Below are 16,950 nucleotides of genomic sequence, written 5' to 3'. Positions count from 1 at the left end.
AGGTAGAGAGATCCCAGCTTGCTTCATCACACTGTTTTCAAACCACAAACCTACAAATTAATGACCAAGATTATAAATCAGTAAAAGCAACATTTTTCAGCTAAACAAAAACATAAATTCATAAGCTGAAAAAGCATGGGTATAAACAAGTTTGTTAATGTGACATATTTTATTTATTTATTATTAGTACTGTAGGTCATATATTTTTTACAGTAAATCATATCATGATATAGAACAAGTCAAATTAGGATAAGATGGTGTATGATGACAGATGGTCATAGTGGCACATACTTCACTTAGCAGAATACATGTAAGAGATATAGACAAAAACGTGAAACCATAAGAAAAGCAGTTTTAATTATCTTACTAAGTAGAAATACATACAAGTGAATAACAAATGAAAATTTATATTACTAAGAAATAATCCACATGTTTTGCATAGTTATCATTATCAAGAATATTCCAGACAGATGGATCGCTACTGGAGATTATATTTGTATTACCGAATTTTGCTCACATAGTGCATGCACACATAAAAATTACAGGCTGTACATTGTAGTTAAAACAGAATCTAGCTTATTACAAGTAATTAAAATTTTGTTTCAAGAAATTTATGTAAAGAATAGAAACAATTACTTAGTAACAATTCCTTTAATATGAGTCTCATTATTTTTGGAATTTTGATTGTTTTGATGTTTGATGGGAGTTGGTTGTATATTTTAATGCCGATACACTTAACCCCATTAACATATAATTTTGTGCTGTTAGCTATAATTTGTAATTGGGTTTTGTTTCTGCAGTCGTGTGTGTTGGTCTACATTTCTGTGAAGGGGTTCCAAATGCTGTACTGTAAACCAAGCCAATTACATTATATAGAGGCGTGGCAGTGGCAGAATATTTAACTGTTTGAACAGTGGTTGACAGTACTCAGTTCTTTTTTTAATGTCATTATTCTTACCACATCTTTTTGTAGTTTGAAAATTATGAGACGTTCAGCACTATTTCCGCAGAAGATCAGGACATAGCTCAAGACATGCGCAAACAGGGCATGGTGCACCAGTTTCAAAGTATCTGCACTGGCTGTGTCTTTTAATATAACAGATTTTGTTAAGCTTTTGTGACAGTGCCTCAATATGTCATTTTCAGTTTGTGTGTTACTTATGGTAAGTGCACGAAATTTGGTGTCCTCCGTATTTGCAATATTTTCTTCACAAATAACTGTAACTGCTGTGAAGGGGGTAAGATTTTGTCTTGTGTGGAAGTTCATACTTACTGTTTTTTGTACATTTACAAGATCTGTTCAAAAAATTCTGGTTGCCACAAATTTTTTCTATGCTCTCCTTTTATTTATTGTGCACGGTTTCCTTCGAAATACTTTCCTCCCCAATTGGTACACTGCTCTCGTCACCATTTCCACTTCTGGAAGTAGTCTTGGTACACCTCTTGCTGGATTGCGTGAAGTGCCGTCTGCAAGTTTTCTTTTATCTCGTCTGTCATTGCAAATCTTTGCTCTGGAGAGTATGTATTTTTTGTGCAATGTGTGTGTGTGTGTGTGTGTGTGTGTGTGTGTGTGTGTGTGTGTGTGTGTGTGTGTGTATATATATATATATATATATATAAATAAAACAGAAAGAAACTTCCACATGGGAAATTTTTAATATATATATATATATATATATATATATATATATATATATATATATATATATATATATAATTGTAGTGCATGAGCTACAAATTGTCTCGCCACATTTGAGGCCGTTTCCTTCTCATATGTGTGTGTGTGTGTGTGTGTGTGTGTGTGTGTGTGTGTGTGTGTGTGTGTGTGTGTGTGTATATATATATATATATATATATAATTGTAGTGCATGAGCTACAAATTGTCTCGCCACATTTGAGGCCGTTTCCTTCTCATATTTTCTCGTAGGCCTCACAATGTGTCCCAATAGTAACATCGATTAACAGTTTGTCCCTGTGGCACAAATTTGTGATGAACTAATCCTTCAAAGTCTGGTTAACCTGACTGGACAAGCTTGTTTTTGGTCTCAACATCATAACTGTAGACCCATGTCTCATCACCAGATATGATTCTCTGAAGGAACATCTCATTCTTATTTGTGTGATCTAAAAGCCCTTCACAGATTGCGAGTTGAGGGTCTTTCTAATATTGACTCATGAGCCGTGGGACGAACTTGGCGGCAACACGATGTGTTCCAAGATGTGATAGGATTTCGTGATGTGATCCAACTGAAGTATTACATTCTTCTGCAATCTTGGACGGTCATTCTTTGATTGGCACACACAATTTTATTGACATTCCTGATGTGAGCATTGTCGGTAGACATCGAAGGGTGTCCTGAACGAGGGTCATCTTTAACATTGGTCCAGCCATTTTTAAACCTTGTGAATCAATTGTAACACCGAGAATGGTTGAAGCACAAAATCACTATAGGCTTCCTGCATCATTTTGTATGTTTCTGTACAGGTCTCTAACAATATTATGTAAAGGAAAGTTGCTACTCACCATATAGCAGATATGCTGAGATGCAGATAGGCACAACAAAAGACTGTCACAAATAAGCTTTCAGCCAACGAGGTCTCTGTTGAAAATAGACGACACACTCACACTCTCACTCATGCAAACGCAACTCACACACATGAGTGCAGTCTCTGGCAGCTGAAGCCACACTCCGTAAAGGTTTTCTTCCCCTCGAGGGGCTCACCGTTCTTCATGAGTTCGTGTGTGGCGCACACGGGGCCCTGAGTCATTGCACCCCATTCTTCTTTCCCTGGCTGCATTTCCTTCACCCTGCCGACCCTCCTTATCCATGCCCCTTCCCTGTTGCTCCTCCTTCCCCTCTCTGTGTTCTGATTTATGGGATTCCTCTCCCTCCTTCCTTCCCCTCTCCCTTCCCCATTGTAGCCCCCCCTTCCACCTTGCTAGGTCATCAGCATGTGTAGCCAGTCCCTGTGGAGGGGCTGTTATGTACCCATCTGGTTGAGCCCCCTTACAACACAAGGATCACACTACTGATACCTGAGCTGTTCCCTCCCCATGTATGCCAAAGAGTGGTTGCTTGTCTTCATGGAGCATCAGAATTTCCGGCAACGGCTGCCATGTCAGGCAGCTCTTGCTGTGGCTGGGTGGTGCCCATGGGGAGAGCCCCTGATCAGAGTGGGTGGTATCAGGGCAGATGCTTGGCACATGAAGCATATGAAGCTGCAAAAGTCTGGCCATTCTCAAATGGCTGTCTCTTGGAACAGCGAAGGATCATTGAATGCTGCTTCCTATGAGCTGGCAGCCTTCCCTTCTCTGGTTGCACCAGGGGAGGAGGGGCAGGTCTGCTGTCTTGAGATGAAACACTTTCCCCACTACCTCGTTTGTACTAGGACAGATGGTTTTTGTGGTGAACATAAAGGATAAGTTTTGTGAAGTGCAGTCTCTTAGTAAGATGTGGTCGGGCTCTGTGTTGATCAAAACTTCTTCTGCCACCCAATCCACAGCTCTTCGTGCCTGTGATTGTCTCAGCAATGTCCCAGTGTTTATTACACCTCACCAATCTCTGAATATGGTCCAGGGAGGCACCGTCCAAGAAGGGGGAGGGGGGGGGGGCTAGAGGAGGGGAGTAAATACATGGGTGCATTCAAATGGAGTGGAAAAGGAGATCCAAGAGGGGCAAGTGAGACACTTATGCCAACTGGCAATCCCACCCATGAGCAGTTGTCAGAAGGGAGACATCCCTCATTTGCAAAGAGGACAAGGTACAGAAGGCTAAAGAGCTTGGACCAAATCTGTGATGAAGAGGCATACATCCCCAGTGAAGAAACATAGAGCTCCCAGCATTCCTTTTTACTCTGCTCAGTAATGTAGCGAGCCTTAGCATGGAGATGCTTAAAAGCGAGGAAGTTGGTCTGTGAAGGGTGTTATTTAAATTGCTGCTTCACACGTCAGTGGTCCTGGACAGCAACAGCAATGTCCTTTGTCCACCACAGTACCAGTCAACAACAAGGGGGACCTGTGGATAAGGGGGACAGCAGTACCAGCAGCATGAATAGTGACAGACACACACTGCAGGAATGCATCAATGCAATTCGATAGGGAGGTGTCGAGGTGCACAGCAGACATATATAAAGGCCAATTGGGCCTGCGGAGTGTCCTACATGGGGGCCTGACTAACTGGTGGCAGCAGAGAAACGATAGAATCACTGGAAAATTGTCACTGTCCCATAGATCATCACGGGGTAGTCAATGTACAGAAGCTACGAGAGCATAGGAGGAGACCTTGAGACTGATAGCAGTAAAGGTGCTGTGAGTGGCACAGAAGCGGGTAGAGGAAACATTATTAAGGAGACATAAATCGAAGTCCGTAACACCGTAACAGGGTGGTCAATTAGGAGACCCCGACCCATTGAAGTGGCATTCCCCCAGTTTGTGATGGGCATTTAAGTCCCCAAGGAGGAGAAATGGGGTGGGAGTTGCTGTAATTAGGTAGACAGTTTGTGACAAAGCAAGCTGGGATATTTTTACTTCCCCTCTTGTTTTGCCATCTGCCGCCTTAAAATTCATTTTTCATTTTTGAACTAATTACCATTAACATACGTGAATATAATATGCATTTTCATAAAAGAGAAAGGTTGGCCCTCAGTTTTATTATAGGGTGAAATCAGTGTTCATTTCGTAACTTAAATTCTATTGTTGATGTATAAACAAATATAAATTCTTTAATGATTATAAACATTTGGAGGAACAACTAATTGTATTCTTTAAGGATATATTTGCCTCTATTCGAAAACATGTTAGCAAAGCCAGCCCTTAATTAATTCCAGAGTAATTAACAGTTTTGTCAAAAGTATTGTTTGTGTAATTATATTCGTTAATTTCATGATTTAAACAAATAATTCGGCCTAACTCTTGTAGTAGAAGACACTGTTAAAAAGACAGAACTTTTCGAAGTACTCAGTTAATTTAATGAGTTATGTTTTAATTGTAATTTCTGTAAATAAACATCGAACAATGTGTAGTTTGAGCACCTATTATTGTGATGATATATGAGGGCCCAAATTTTGGTCATGAGACAGTCTGTCCACGGCCAAGTTTCAGACGAGGAGTCATTGTTGGTTAGAGCAACAACAATGCTTCAACTTATCTGTGAAATAAGTGTTATGGAATTAGACAGTGTTTTAAAAAAAGGACACTGTCTGCTCCATACATACCTTTCTATTCTTCAAGAACTGTGAACTTTGTGGTTAAGTTTTTACTGCTCTTAAACTATTGTAGTAGTATGTGGAGGTGTGCCTGCTAACTGTTAATGAGGCTTAGGGGATGTTAGAAGAATAGTGCACTGGCCATATATAACTGTGTATTATTGGGGGGTTGTGAAAAGCAAAAGTAAAAGTAAAAGCCTGTGAAACACAACTGTGCATCTGCCGGCTACATCATTTACTTTAGACAATACTGTACGTCCAACCCCTATTTTTTCAGCCAGTATGTAACTGTGTATTATTGGGGGGGTTGTGAAAAGCGAAAGTAAAAGACTATGAAACACAACTGTTCATCTGCCGGCTACATCATTTACTTTAGGCAGTATTGTACGTCCAACCCCTATTTTTTCAGCCAGTATGTCGACACCGAGGCAACAAATGAAGAAACAAAGTAGGTGAACCGCTACAAGTTCAATGTAAGAAAGTAGCGTTCCTGTAGGAAGGTAGACATTGTAAACGGTGTTGGCTGGAGTCGTTTGCACTCTAACCACTGTTGCCTCCAGGTTGGTACTCAGAGGGATCCAGTCACTGATGACATTGGAGTGAACAAAAGTGCATACCCCACCAGATGCCACCCCAGGACCAGCATGGTTCCGACAGAATGCCCGATAACCATGATATGTTTAAGAGTGGTCATCACGGAAGTACATTTCTTGAAGAGCAAGACAGAACACAGAATAGGAGGAGGCAAGACAACATATTTCCGATAGGTGACGATAGTATCTCTTGCAATTCTACTGGATGATCATGCATCAAGAGTCCAGGTTAGACTTTAAACAGCCGGGAGGAGGTCATCTCACTCAGTTGCTCGTCACCAACAAGGATAGGGTGACATCCATAAATAAGATGCCAGACTCAGGTTGCTAGGAAGGAGATGGCACCTCCGAGGTCATCAGAAGGGGTGTCTTGCTTTGGGTCTTAAGTTTCTTTTTCTTCTCTTTCAGAGGTGGAGGAGGGCAGGGCACAGAGGGAGTACAGGTGTCTGCAAGATCTGGAACCAAAAGAGAGCGGGCGACCTTATTGTGCACAGATAGTGTGACTTGTGGCCGAGCTGTGGTAGGAGGCTTCCGGTTTGAGAGATGCTGAGGAGAGGGGTTCTGGAGGGGTGGGGTGGGGAGAGGAGCCCCATCACTGGCAGGTGCCAAAGAAGGTGGGGGGCACTTCTTTGGCCCGGGAAGGGGTAGCTGCTCCTGGACGGGAGGTCATGGGAACTGCAGGGGAAGGAGAGGGGGATGTGGCTGGAGTAAGGAAGAGGTAGGAGGGGGAAAGAATGTAACAGAGGCAAAAGTTGAAGACAGTGACACTGGATGGAGTCTCTCATACTTTTGGCAAGTCTCAGTATAAGACAGGCGATCCAGGGACTTGTACTCTTGGATCTTCTTTTCTCTCTTGTAAGGACAAACTGGTGAGTGACGGGAGTGGCGATCATGACAACTGACACACACAAGTGGCGGAACAGGGGCTTCCATCATGGTGTTGGTGTCCACAGTCACCACATAGAGGGCCCATCATGCAGCAGGAAGACGTATGCCCAAAACGCAAGCACAGAAAGCACCTCATGGTTGGTGGGACTAATTAATCAGACTTACGTTAAGTGCAAAAGACCAAAGTTGAAATCACTAAAAGAGAAATACAGGGCTATAGAAGCATGTTTGACTATCTGAAAGATATATGCTGCCTAAAGCAAAATAAAGAGGACTTAAGGGAAAAGAGAAACATTTGTATGCATATGAAGAGCTCTGGTGTCAAGCCTATGTGCTATTCGAAGAAGGGAAGGTTGAAAGATGGAAGGAATACACACTGAGGTGACAAGTCATAGGATACATCCTAATATAGCATAGGACTTCGTTTTGCGTGGTCTCGATGTTACATAGACTCAACAAATCGTTGTAGGTCCCCTGCAGAAATATTGAGCCATGCTGCCTGCATAGGAGACCATTATTGTGAAAGTGTTACTGGTGCAGGATTTTTTACATGAACTGACCTTTTGATTATGTCCCATAAATGTTCAACTGGATTCATGCTGGGCAATCTGCATGGCCATATTATTTGCTTGAATTGTCCAGAATGTTCTTCAAAACAGTTGTGAACAATTTTGGCCCAGAGACATGGCGCATTCTCATACATAAAAAATCATTGGTTGTTTGGATACATGAAGTCCATGAATGACTGAATTGGTTTTCAAGTAACCGAACATAACTATTTCCAGTCAGTGATCAGTTCAATTGAACCAGGTGACCCTGTCTGTTCCATGTAAAACAACCCACACCATGTTGGAACCACCACCCATAGTGTAGCCATAATCATGTCGTAAACCTTTTCACTTGAATCACCTGAGTGTAAATGACAGCTCCCCCAGTGCACTGTCCTTTTATACTTTGTGTACGCGATATTACCACCCTCTGTATTCATGCATGTCACTGTACCATGACTTTTGTCACCTCAGTGTATAGAGATTCTCTACAACGGAAACATACTTGTAAACAATGTTATAGAACGGGAAGAGGATATAGATGAAGATGATATGGGAGGTATGATACCATGAGAATAATTCAATAGGACACTGAAAGACAAGTCAGGACAAGACTTCTGTAGTGGGCATCATTTTCCCAGAATTATTGAGATTGTAGAGCCACCAGTCATGATAAAACTATTCCACCCAATATGTGGGACACGAGACAGGTGAAGTACCCTCAGATGTCAAATATAATGCATTAAATCTGTCACTTCAATAAGTTGTGGTTACAAATATTGACTCAGATTATTTACTGGAGAACGAAAAACTTGGTAGAAGTTGACCTCAGGAAGATCAGTTTAGATTCCAGAGAAATGGAGGGACACAAGGCAATACTGACCATATGACTCATCTTAGAATATAGGTTAAAGAAAGGCTTACCCACATTCATAACATTTAGAGAAATCTTTTGACTATGTTGACTGTAATATGCCCTTTGAAATTCTGAAGGCATTGTAGATCAAATACGGGGTGTAAAAGGTTATATACAACTTGTAAAGAAACCACACTGCAGTTTGAAAGTGGAGGAACGTGAAGGGCTAGCAGTAGTTGAGGATGGAATGAGACCGGGCTGTAGCCTATCCATGATGTTATTCAGTCTGTTCATTGAGTGAGCAGTGAAAGACTTGGGAGAACAGTTGTCCAGAATGGATAACATCTTGAAAAGGGTTTATTAGATGAACATCAACAAAGCACAATAACAAAGATTATAGAATGTAGTCAGTTTAAATCAGGTGATGCTCATTGAATTACTTTAGGAAGTGACACATTAAAAGTAAATGAATAAGTTTTTTAGCAGCAAAATAACTTGATAATTTAGCCAAAGTACAAACAGTATAAAATTGAGACTGAAGATAGCAAAAAAAGCATATTTCCAAAGGGAATTTTGTTTGCAGTTAATATAAATTTAAGCATCAGAAAGTCTTCTCTGAAGGTATTTGTCTGGGTTGGACCTTGTACAGAGGTAAAATATGAAATGTGGAAGATAACCAGTTCTGACAAGAAGAGACTAGAAAGTTTTGGTGATATTGTAGAAACCTGAAGATTAGATGAGTAGGGCAAATAACTAGTGGGAAGCCACGGAATTGAGTTGGGGTAAAAGTAACTTTGTGATGCACCTTGATTAAAAGAAGGGATCAGTTGGCAGGACATCCTGAGGCATAAAGGATGTGTCAGTTTGGTAAATGAAAGAGATGTATGTTGTAGGAGGGGGAGGAGGAGGGGGCCAAGACTTCAGTGCAGTTAACAGGTTTAAATGAATGTGGGTTGCAGTGGCTATGGAGAAATGGAGTCTTCTACAGAATAGGTTGTTGTGGACAGGTCTATCAAACTGGCCTCCAGATTGAAGATAACACAATAACAGTCCAAACAAGGATGAATTTGTAAGAGGTAGTCAGAATTTGTTTAGTTCATACTTTTAACTATGGAGATTAATGGCATGAAAGTACAACTGTGTGATTAACTCCACACTATCAATGTTGAGAATTGGCATCTTTCTGTGTAATGTGGCCAGATTCAACTGTCTCAGGTAGCTGAAAATGCAAGAGGCAGTTTATTCTAACCATTGTTTTACAGTCTGAATGAAAATTAAATTATCCATGAATCTAGGTTAACATGACACAGTAAACAACTAAGTAATCAGAGAAAATTATTTGCAGATAGTGAATAAATTAGAATTAATATTAATAATTTTGACATGGAAGAATCCTGGAGATACTAAAAGGTATCAGATAGATTATATAATGGTAAGACAGAGATTTAGGAATCAGGTTTCAAATTGTAAGACATTTCATGGGGCAGATGTGGACTCCGACCACAATCTATTGGCTATGAACTGTAGATTAAAACTGAAGAAACTACAAAAAGGTGCTAATTTAAGGAGATGGGACCTGGATAAACTGAAAGAACCAGAGGTTGTAGAGAGTTTCAGGAATAGCATAAGGGAACAATTGACAGGAATGGAGGAAAGAAATACAGTAGAAGAAGAATGGGTACCTCTGAAGGATGAAGTAGTGAAGGCAGCAGAAGATCAAGTAGGTAAAAAGACGAGGACTGCTAGAAATCCTTGGGTAACAGAAGAAATATTGAATTTAATTGATGAAAGGAGAAAATATAAAAATGCAGTAAATGAAGCAGGCAAAAAGGAATACAAACGTCTCAAAAATGAGATCGACAGGAAGTGCAAAATGGCTAAGCAGGGATGGCTAGAGGACAAATCTAAGGATGTAGAGGCTTATCTCACTGGGGTAAGATAGATACTGCCTACAGGAAAATTAAAGAGACCTTTGGAGAAAAGAGAACCACTTGCATGAATATCAAGAGCTCAGATGGAAACCCAGTTCTAAGCAAAGAAGGGAAAGCAGAAAGGTGGGCCGGCAGTGTGGCCAAGCGGTTAAAGGCGTACAGTCTGGAACCGCGTGACCGCTACGGTCGCAGGTTCGAATCCTGCCTCGGGCATGGATGTGTGTGATGTCCATAGGTTAGTTAGGTTTAAGTAGTTCTAAGTTCTAGGGGACTGATGACCACAGCAGTTGAGTCCCATAGTGCTCAGAGCCATTTGAACCATGTTTTGAACCAGAAAGGTGGAAGGAGTATATAGAGGGTCTATACAAGGGCGACGTACTTGAGGACAATGTTCTGGAAATGGAAGAGAATGTAGATGAAGACGAAATGGGAGATAAGATACTACGTGAAGAGTTTGACAGAGCACTGAAAGACCTGAGTCGAAACAAGACCCCTCCCCGGGAGTAGACAACTTTCCATTACAACTACTGATGGCCGTGGGAGAGCTAGCCCTGATAAAACTCTACCATCTGGTGAGCAAGATGTATGTGACAGGCGAAATACCCTCAGATTTCAAGAATAATATAATAATTCCAATCCCAAAGAGAGCAGGTGTTGACAGATGTGAAAATTACCGAACCATCAGTTTAATAAGTCACAGCTGCAAAATACTAACGCAAATTCTTTACAGGCGAATGGAAAAACTGCCGGTCGTGGTGGCCGTGCGGTTCTAGGCGTTGCAGTCCGGAACCGCGGCACTGCTACGGTCGCAGGTTCGAATCCTGCCTCGGGTATAGATGTGTGTGAATATCAAGAGCTCAGATGGAAACCCAGTTCTAAGCAAAGAAGGGAAGGCAGAAAGGTGGAAGGAGTATATAGAGGGTTTATACAAGGGTGATGTACTTGAGGACAATATTATGAAAATGGAAGAGGATGTAGATGAAGATGAAATGGGTGATAAAATACTGCGTGAAGAGTTTGACAGAGCAATGAAATATCTGAGTCGAAACAAGGCCCCGGGAGTAGACAACATTCCATTAGAACTACTGACGGCCTTGGGAGAGCCAGTCCTGACAAAACTCTACCATCTGGTGAGCAAGATGAATGAGACAGGCGAAATACCCTCAGACTTCAAGAAGAATATAATAATTCCAATCCCAAAGAAAGCAGGTGTTGACAGCTGTGAAAATTTACCGAACTATCAGTTTAATAAGTCACAGCTGCAAAATACTTACACGAATTATTTACAGATGAATGGAAAAACTGGTAGAAGCGGACCGTGGGGAAGATCAGTTTGGATTCCGCAGAAATGTTGGAACACGTAGGCAATACTAACCTTACGACTTATCTTAGAAGAAAGATTAAGAAAAGGCAAACCTACGTTTCTAGCATTTGTAGACTGAGAGAAAGCTTTTGACAATGTTAACTGGAATACTCTCTTTCAAATTCTGAAGGTGGCAGGGGTGAAATACAGGAAGCGTAAGGCTATTTACAATTTGTACAGAAACCAGATGGCAGTTATAAGAGTCGAGGGGCATGAAAGGGAAGCAGTGGTTGGGAAGGGAGTGAGGCAGGGTTGTAGTCTCTCCCCGATGTTATTCAATCTGTATATTGAGCAAGCAGTAAAGGAAACAAAAGAAAAATTCGGAGTAGGTATTAAAATTCATGGAGAAGAAATAAAAACTTTGAGGTTCGCCGATGACATTGTAATTCTGTCAGAGACAGCAAAGGACTTGGAAGAGCAGTTGAACGGAATGGACAGTGTCTTGAAAGGAGGCTATAAGATGAACATCAACGAAAGCAAAACGAGGATAATGGAATGTAGTCAAATCAAATCGGGTGATGCTGAGGGAATTAGATTAGGAAATGAGACACTTAAAGTAGTAAAGGAGGTTTGCTATTTAGGAAGTAAAATAACTGATGATGGTCGAAGTAGAGAGGATATAAAATGTAGACTGGCAATAGCAAGGAAAGCGTTTCTGAAGAAGAGAAATTTGTTAACATTGAATATAGATTTATGTATCAGGAAGTCGTTTCTGAAAGTATTTGTTTGGAGTGTGGCCATGTATGGAAGTAAAACATGCACGATAAATAGTTTGGACAAGAAGAGAATAGAAGCTTTCGAAATGTGGTGCTACAGAAGAATGCTGAAGATTAGATGGGTAGATCACATAACTAATGAGGAGGTATTGAATAGAATTGGGGAGAAGAGGATTTTGGGGCACAACTTGACAGAAAGAAGGGACCAGTTGGTACGACATGTTTTGAGGCATCAAGGGATCACAAATTTAGCATTGGAGGGCAGTGTGGAGGGTAAAAATTGTAGAGGGAGACCAAGAGATGAATACACTAAGCAGATTCGGAAGGATGTAGGCTGCAGTAAGTACTGGGAGATGAAGAAGCTTGCACAGGATAGAGTAGCATGGAGAGTTGCATCAAACCAGTCTCAGGACTGAAGACCACAACAACAACAATTTTGACATTTAGGCTTATTACTTTGTGCAGTAGACTGAAAACTCTGCAGAACAGTTACTTAAAAAGAAATACGTGCATTTTCATGTCACCATATTTTGTACACAATTATGATTGCCATTTTATTTATTTCTATTTTTTTTTTTTTTTTTTTTTTTTTTTTTTCTTTTTGTGCCTGTTGCAGACTGAAGAACAAACTCCTGCCAGCTTCTCACTCGATCAATATCTAAAACGCAAAATTGACCCTGTAGACAATGGGAAATCAACAAAAGTGCCAAGGACTGACAAACTAGAAAAGAATTTGAGAAATAATGTTTTTTTGGAGACTACAAAAGCTTCAGACTCTGATGTCAGTACACCGGGGGCAAACAGTAAAGAGTTCATAGTGACTGCAAACAACACAGAATTACAGTGTGCAAGTACAGCTGTTGCCAAAAGTAATGCATCTGTGGCGACCACAAAGAACTCAGAATTTCTTTGTGCTACCTCAATCAATCCACATAAACCAAAATTGCGTGTCAAGACAACCAGTGAACTAAGACAGGCTGGGCAGACAAGTACTGTGGCGGACTGTGTGCCAGCACTTCTCCCTCTGCATAAATCTTCATCTCAGTCTGCCTCAGTTCCTACCACTGGACAGTCCACTTGTGTCAGTGCTTCTTCCTCAACAAGTGTTGTATTTTCACAGTGTGCTGTGCCACAGAGCTGTCACAGCATATCTTCTGTACCGCAGCAAGTAAAGAGTTCCTTACCACAGCATGTAAGTAATTTATCTGCCTCACAGCGTGGTATGAGTTGGTCACCTGCAGTGCAGAATGCTAAGTGTGTACCATCTGCCCCACAGTGTATTGGAAGTTCATCATCCGTGCTACAGTTCAGCACAAGTTCATCACCGGTGCTACAGACTGCCACTAGTTCATTATCTGTGCCACAGAATGCAACTGCTTTATTACCTGTCTCAAATAATGCTACAGTTTCACTACCTTTGCCAGAGAATGCTACAGCTTCATTAACTGTGCCACAGAATGTTACAAATTCATCATCTTTGCAACAGTACTCTTTGTCTGTACCAAATTCATTATCTTCAGGACAAGCCATTCTTCCGAATGTGTCCCAGTTCATCATTGTTCCAGACACATTTGCAAGCACACCAACTTTCACTGCAGCTGGGATGAGTACCGTAACTGTGCTCACACCAGCTGTTCCATCCAATGTGTCTTTGGTAGGAGACCTGGGCATACAGCTAGGACCAGCAACTACGCTGGTGGCACCGCAGACCACACAGCCGTCTCTGCCCGTTTCGGTGGGAGCACTGACAGTTTCGACGACACCAGCAGTACCGCTGGCATCTTCCTCACTACCTTTAGTGCAGACAGTGCCAATTCAACTAGCTCAGGAACTGCCGAATTCTGTGGTGTCAACTCTGACATCTGCACCAGCTATTATTAGTCAAAGTAGCACATCAGATAGTGTTTCATATAGTGTGCTTAAGAGAAACAGCCAGACACTTGTTATCTCTAGTAATTCACTTGCTACAGTTACAACACCCTCTGCAAATGTGTCCTCAAAAGTCGACCATCCGCCTTCGATGTTACCTCAGAATTTGAAGGTGTTGAACAGTTCCTCTGTCAGCCCTGCCAGTAATGTGCCAGTGATGAGAGTTAGTACAGAAAGCAAGATTGTCAGGTTCCAAAATGACACTGTGGTGCGGGGTGTGGGTAATGATGCCTCGAGTGTTTTATCGAAACAAAATGGCAGTGCTCAGTTGAAAAAAAATGTTGTGGCAGCTTCCAGTGCAGTTTCACATCCCAGCATTCTCCGAAAACGTAAATCTCCAGCAGCTATCAGTGCAAAGCAGTTCACGAGTAATTCATCACCAGTACTAATTGGTCGTCTGGCCTGCAGTGTACCAAATAGTAAAAAGAGTTCATCAGTGCCACCTGGAAAAACTTCAGACGCAGGAAGCACTTCAAAAACAAAAAAATTATTGGGTATCGTAACCCAGGGTAGTAATTCTCAGCATCCTGACTCTAATAAATCATTACAGAAAACTGTTTTGTGTTACTCTAATCGGTCAGCAACTAAAGTGAACAGTTCACCTCCCAATAAAACAACTGCAGTTCCTTCACCAAATTCTGTTTCTCAAGCAACAGTTTCTACAGCAGTTCCTTCTTCCCAGCCTACATTCTCTGGCTCCATAGGGTCCACACACCAGCAAAAGGAAGATGTTAGGCCTGGTATTCTCAAGAAAATAAATAGTAAAAGTGCCGGAAATACACAATTACCTGTAGTGGATACAGTGACAAATATGAAAGCTGAGCAGCAGCCCAGTGAAAACCGGCCACAGCAGAAAGCAGCGGTGTTGAAATCACAGCCGTCTGGAGAGCTTCCACCCCCACCTCCAGCAGTGCCTCTGAACAGTATCAGTATTTCTGATAATAGGAGACTACTGACAAACACTGGCAGTGGAGACCTGCAGAATTGTGAAGCTAAAAGTGCGAGGTGCGTAAAATACTTGCTGCCTTAATAGTTATTACTACAAAATTGTTTTATTGTTCTGCTATATTCTCATTAGTATTTTGTATAAGTAGTGTGTAATTGCTGTGATCATTCTTTCAGCAGTGGTCATCATATTATCAGACAAAACTCTCAAAGTCACAACTTGAACAATGTGGAAGTACCCCAAAAGAGTTCCATAGGGTATTAGATCATTGTTAGAATAATGGAAATTCGTGGATGGGAAGATATGTAATGTAAGGGAAGGCAGCCACTTACCTGTAGCTGACTGGTGTGTGGCACACAGAAGTTCATAATAGAAAGCAGTTAACAATTAGCTTTTGCACTCATTCTCTTTTTCTAGTAGAAATACACACACACACACACACACACACACACACACACACACACACACACACAATGGCCCAAATGCCCATGCACATGGTAGAAGCAAGATTGATTATTGAATAACAATTAATGAAACTAGTTGCCTGGGTAGGTGGAGGTGAGGAAGGGGTAGGGAAGGACCCACAAGGCAAGAGGGGATCGAAGGGTAATGTGAGGCAGGTCTTTTTTGCCAGGTGTCTCAGTGGCTGCAGAACAAGACAAAACATGGAGTGGAAGACAGGAAGGGGAGAGAGTATGGTGAGGGGTGGGGAAAAAGAGGAGGGTAGAGAGAGAGAGAGAGAGAGAGAGAGAGAGAGAGAGAGAGAGAGAGAGAGAGAGAGATATCGCATGGCAGGGAGGAAGATGGTGGGAGAAGACAGTACACAGTCTGGATGGGGATTAGTGGTGTGAACAGAAGAGAGAAGAAAGAGGTTAGTTGAGGCAGTGGGAAACAAAATGGGGGTTTAGGCCAGGAAAATTGTGAAAGCATAGGATATGATGGAGATAGAATTTCCACCTACATGGTTCAAAGAAACTTGTGCTGAAAGGAAGTATCCGAATGACCCATTCATTGAAGCAGCTATTGAAGTCATTTGTGTCGTGGCATACCACATGTTAGGCAACTGGTTATTAAAGTTTTCGGTCTGTCAGTTTGATGGTTCCCATATACGTGAGTGGACAGAATAGGTCTGACTCCTGGCTCAACCACAAGGGAATGATGTACAGGGTGCAGGATTGGGAGCAGGATTGGAGTAGGAGTGCATAGGGATATTCTCTAAATTCGGTAGGCATTGGGAACACTACCTTGGGTAATGCTTGTAGGATTTCGGGTAGGATATCCCTCATCTCAGGGCACGGCAAGAGGTAGTCAATGCTCTGGTGCAGGATGTGGCTGATCTTTCAACTACTTTCGATAATTGATATTGAAGGATCAATCTCACTTATACCACAAGACTGAATGTTTGAGTGGTTGTGTTTGCATGAATGTGTGTGCTCGTACGAGAAAATGAGCAAGATGTTGAGAGGTAGTGTTAAATTTTCTGTTACATGTTTTCTGTATGCCACAAACCAATCCTGTTCAGGTAAGTGGCTGCTTTTCCCTTATTTTACAACAATTATTATTAGGGTTTACTTGCCTCTGAACATGTTTTGAATATATCCTCGATGTTTATTACACTATGAACACTAACCTCTCCTGATGCAGGGGGCCTAGGTAAATCCGAGATGGTCCTTGTGGCTTGTGTGTCCTGTCTCGGCAGTTCAGTCCTGTTCTAGCTGTGTTAATATTTTCTTCTTTGAAGTAAGAATTCACTAATTGGACAGGGACGCCAGTTCAGTGTCTGTTTTTATGATACAGGAAGCATCTGGATTTAATATCCATAATTTTTAGAACTTTTTGTTTGAAAAGTCTCCAGGTATTTATTTTAGTACATTCCTAGGATGTACCAAGTGTCATATGCACAGGGGCATCATCATAAAAAAATATTGTGGGTGCCCCTACTGGGGGTCTTGCCCCGGTAAATTTTCTAAATTTT

The 16,950-nt window shown here is 41.5% G+C and overlaps 1 protein-coding gene across 3 annotated transcripts in view; it reads left to right on the top strand.

Moving 5' to 3' along the window:
* The window catches only part of LOC126335022 (mucin-12-like), a 79,288-nt gene that overhangs the window by 51,825 nt on the left and 10,513 nt on the right, over window positions 1-16,950 (top strand). For all 3 annotated transcript variants that reach the window (XM_049997860.1, XM_049997859.1, XM_049997861.1), the window contains exon 3: window positions 12,717-15,034. In XM_049997860.1, coding sequence (XP_049853817.1) covers window positions 12,717-15,034 — 2,318 coding nt within the window. The remainder of the gene's footprint in view (window positions 1-12,716; window positions 15,035-16,950) is intronic.

Source organism: Schistocerca gregaria, chromosome 2 (genome assembly GCF_023897955.1).
Source record: "Schistocerca gregaria isolate iqSchGreg1 chromosome 2, iqSchGreg1.2, whole genome shotgun sequence".
In the NCBI taxonomy this organism is placed as follows: Eukaryota; Metazoa; Arthropoda; class Insecta; order Orthoptera; family Acrididae; genus Schistocerca; species Schistocerca gregaria.
Note: the sequence above shows the minus strand (reverse complement) of the source record. Positions and strands in the feature narration are given on the sequence as shown.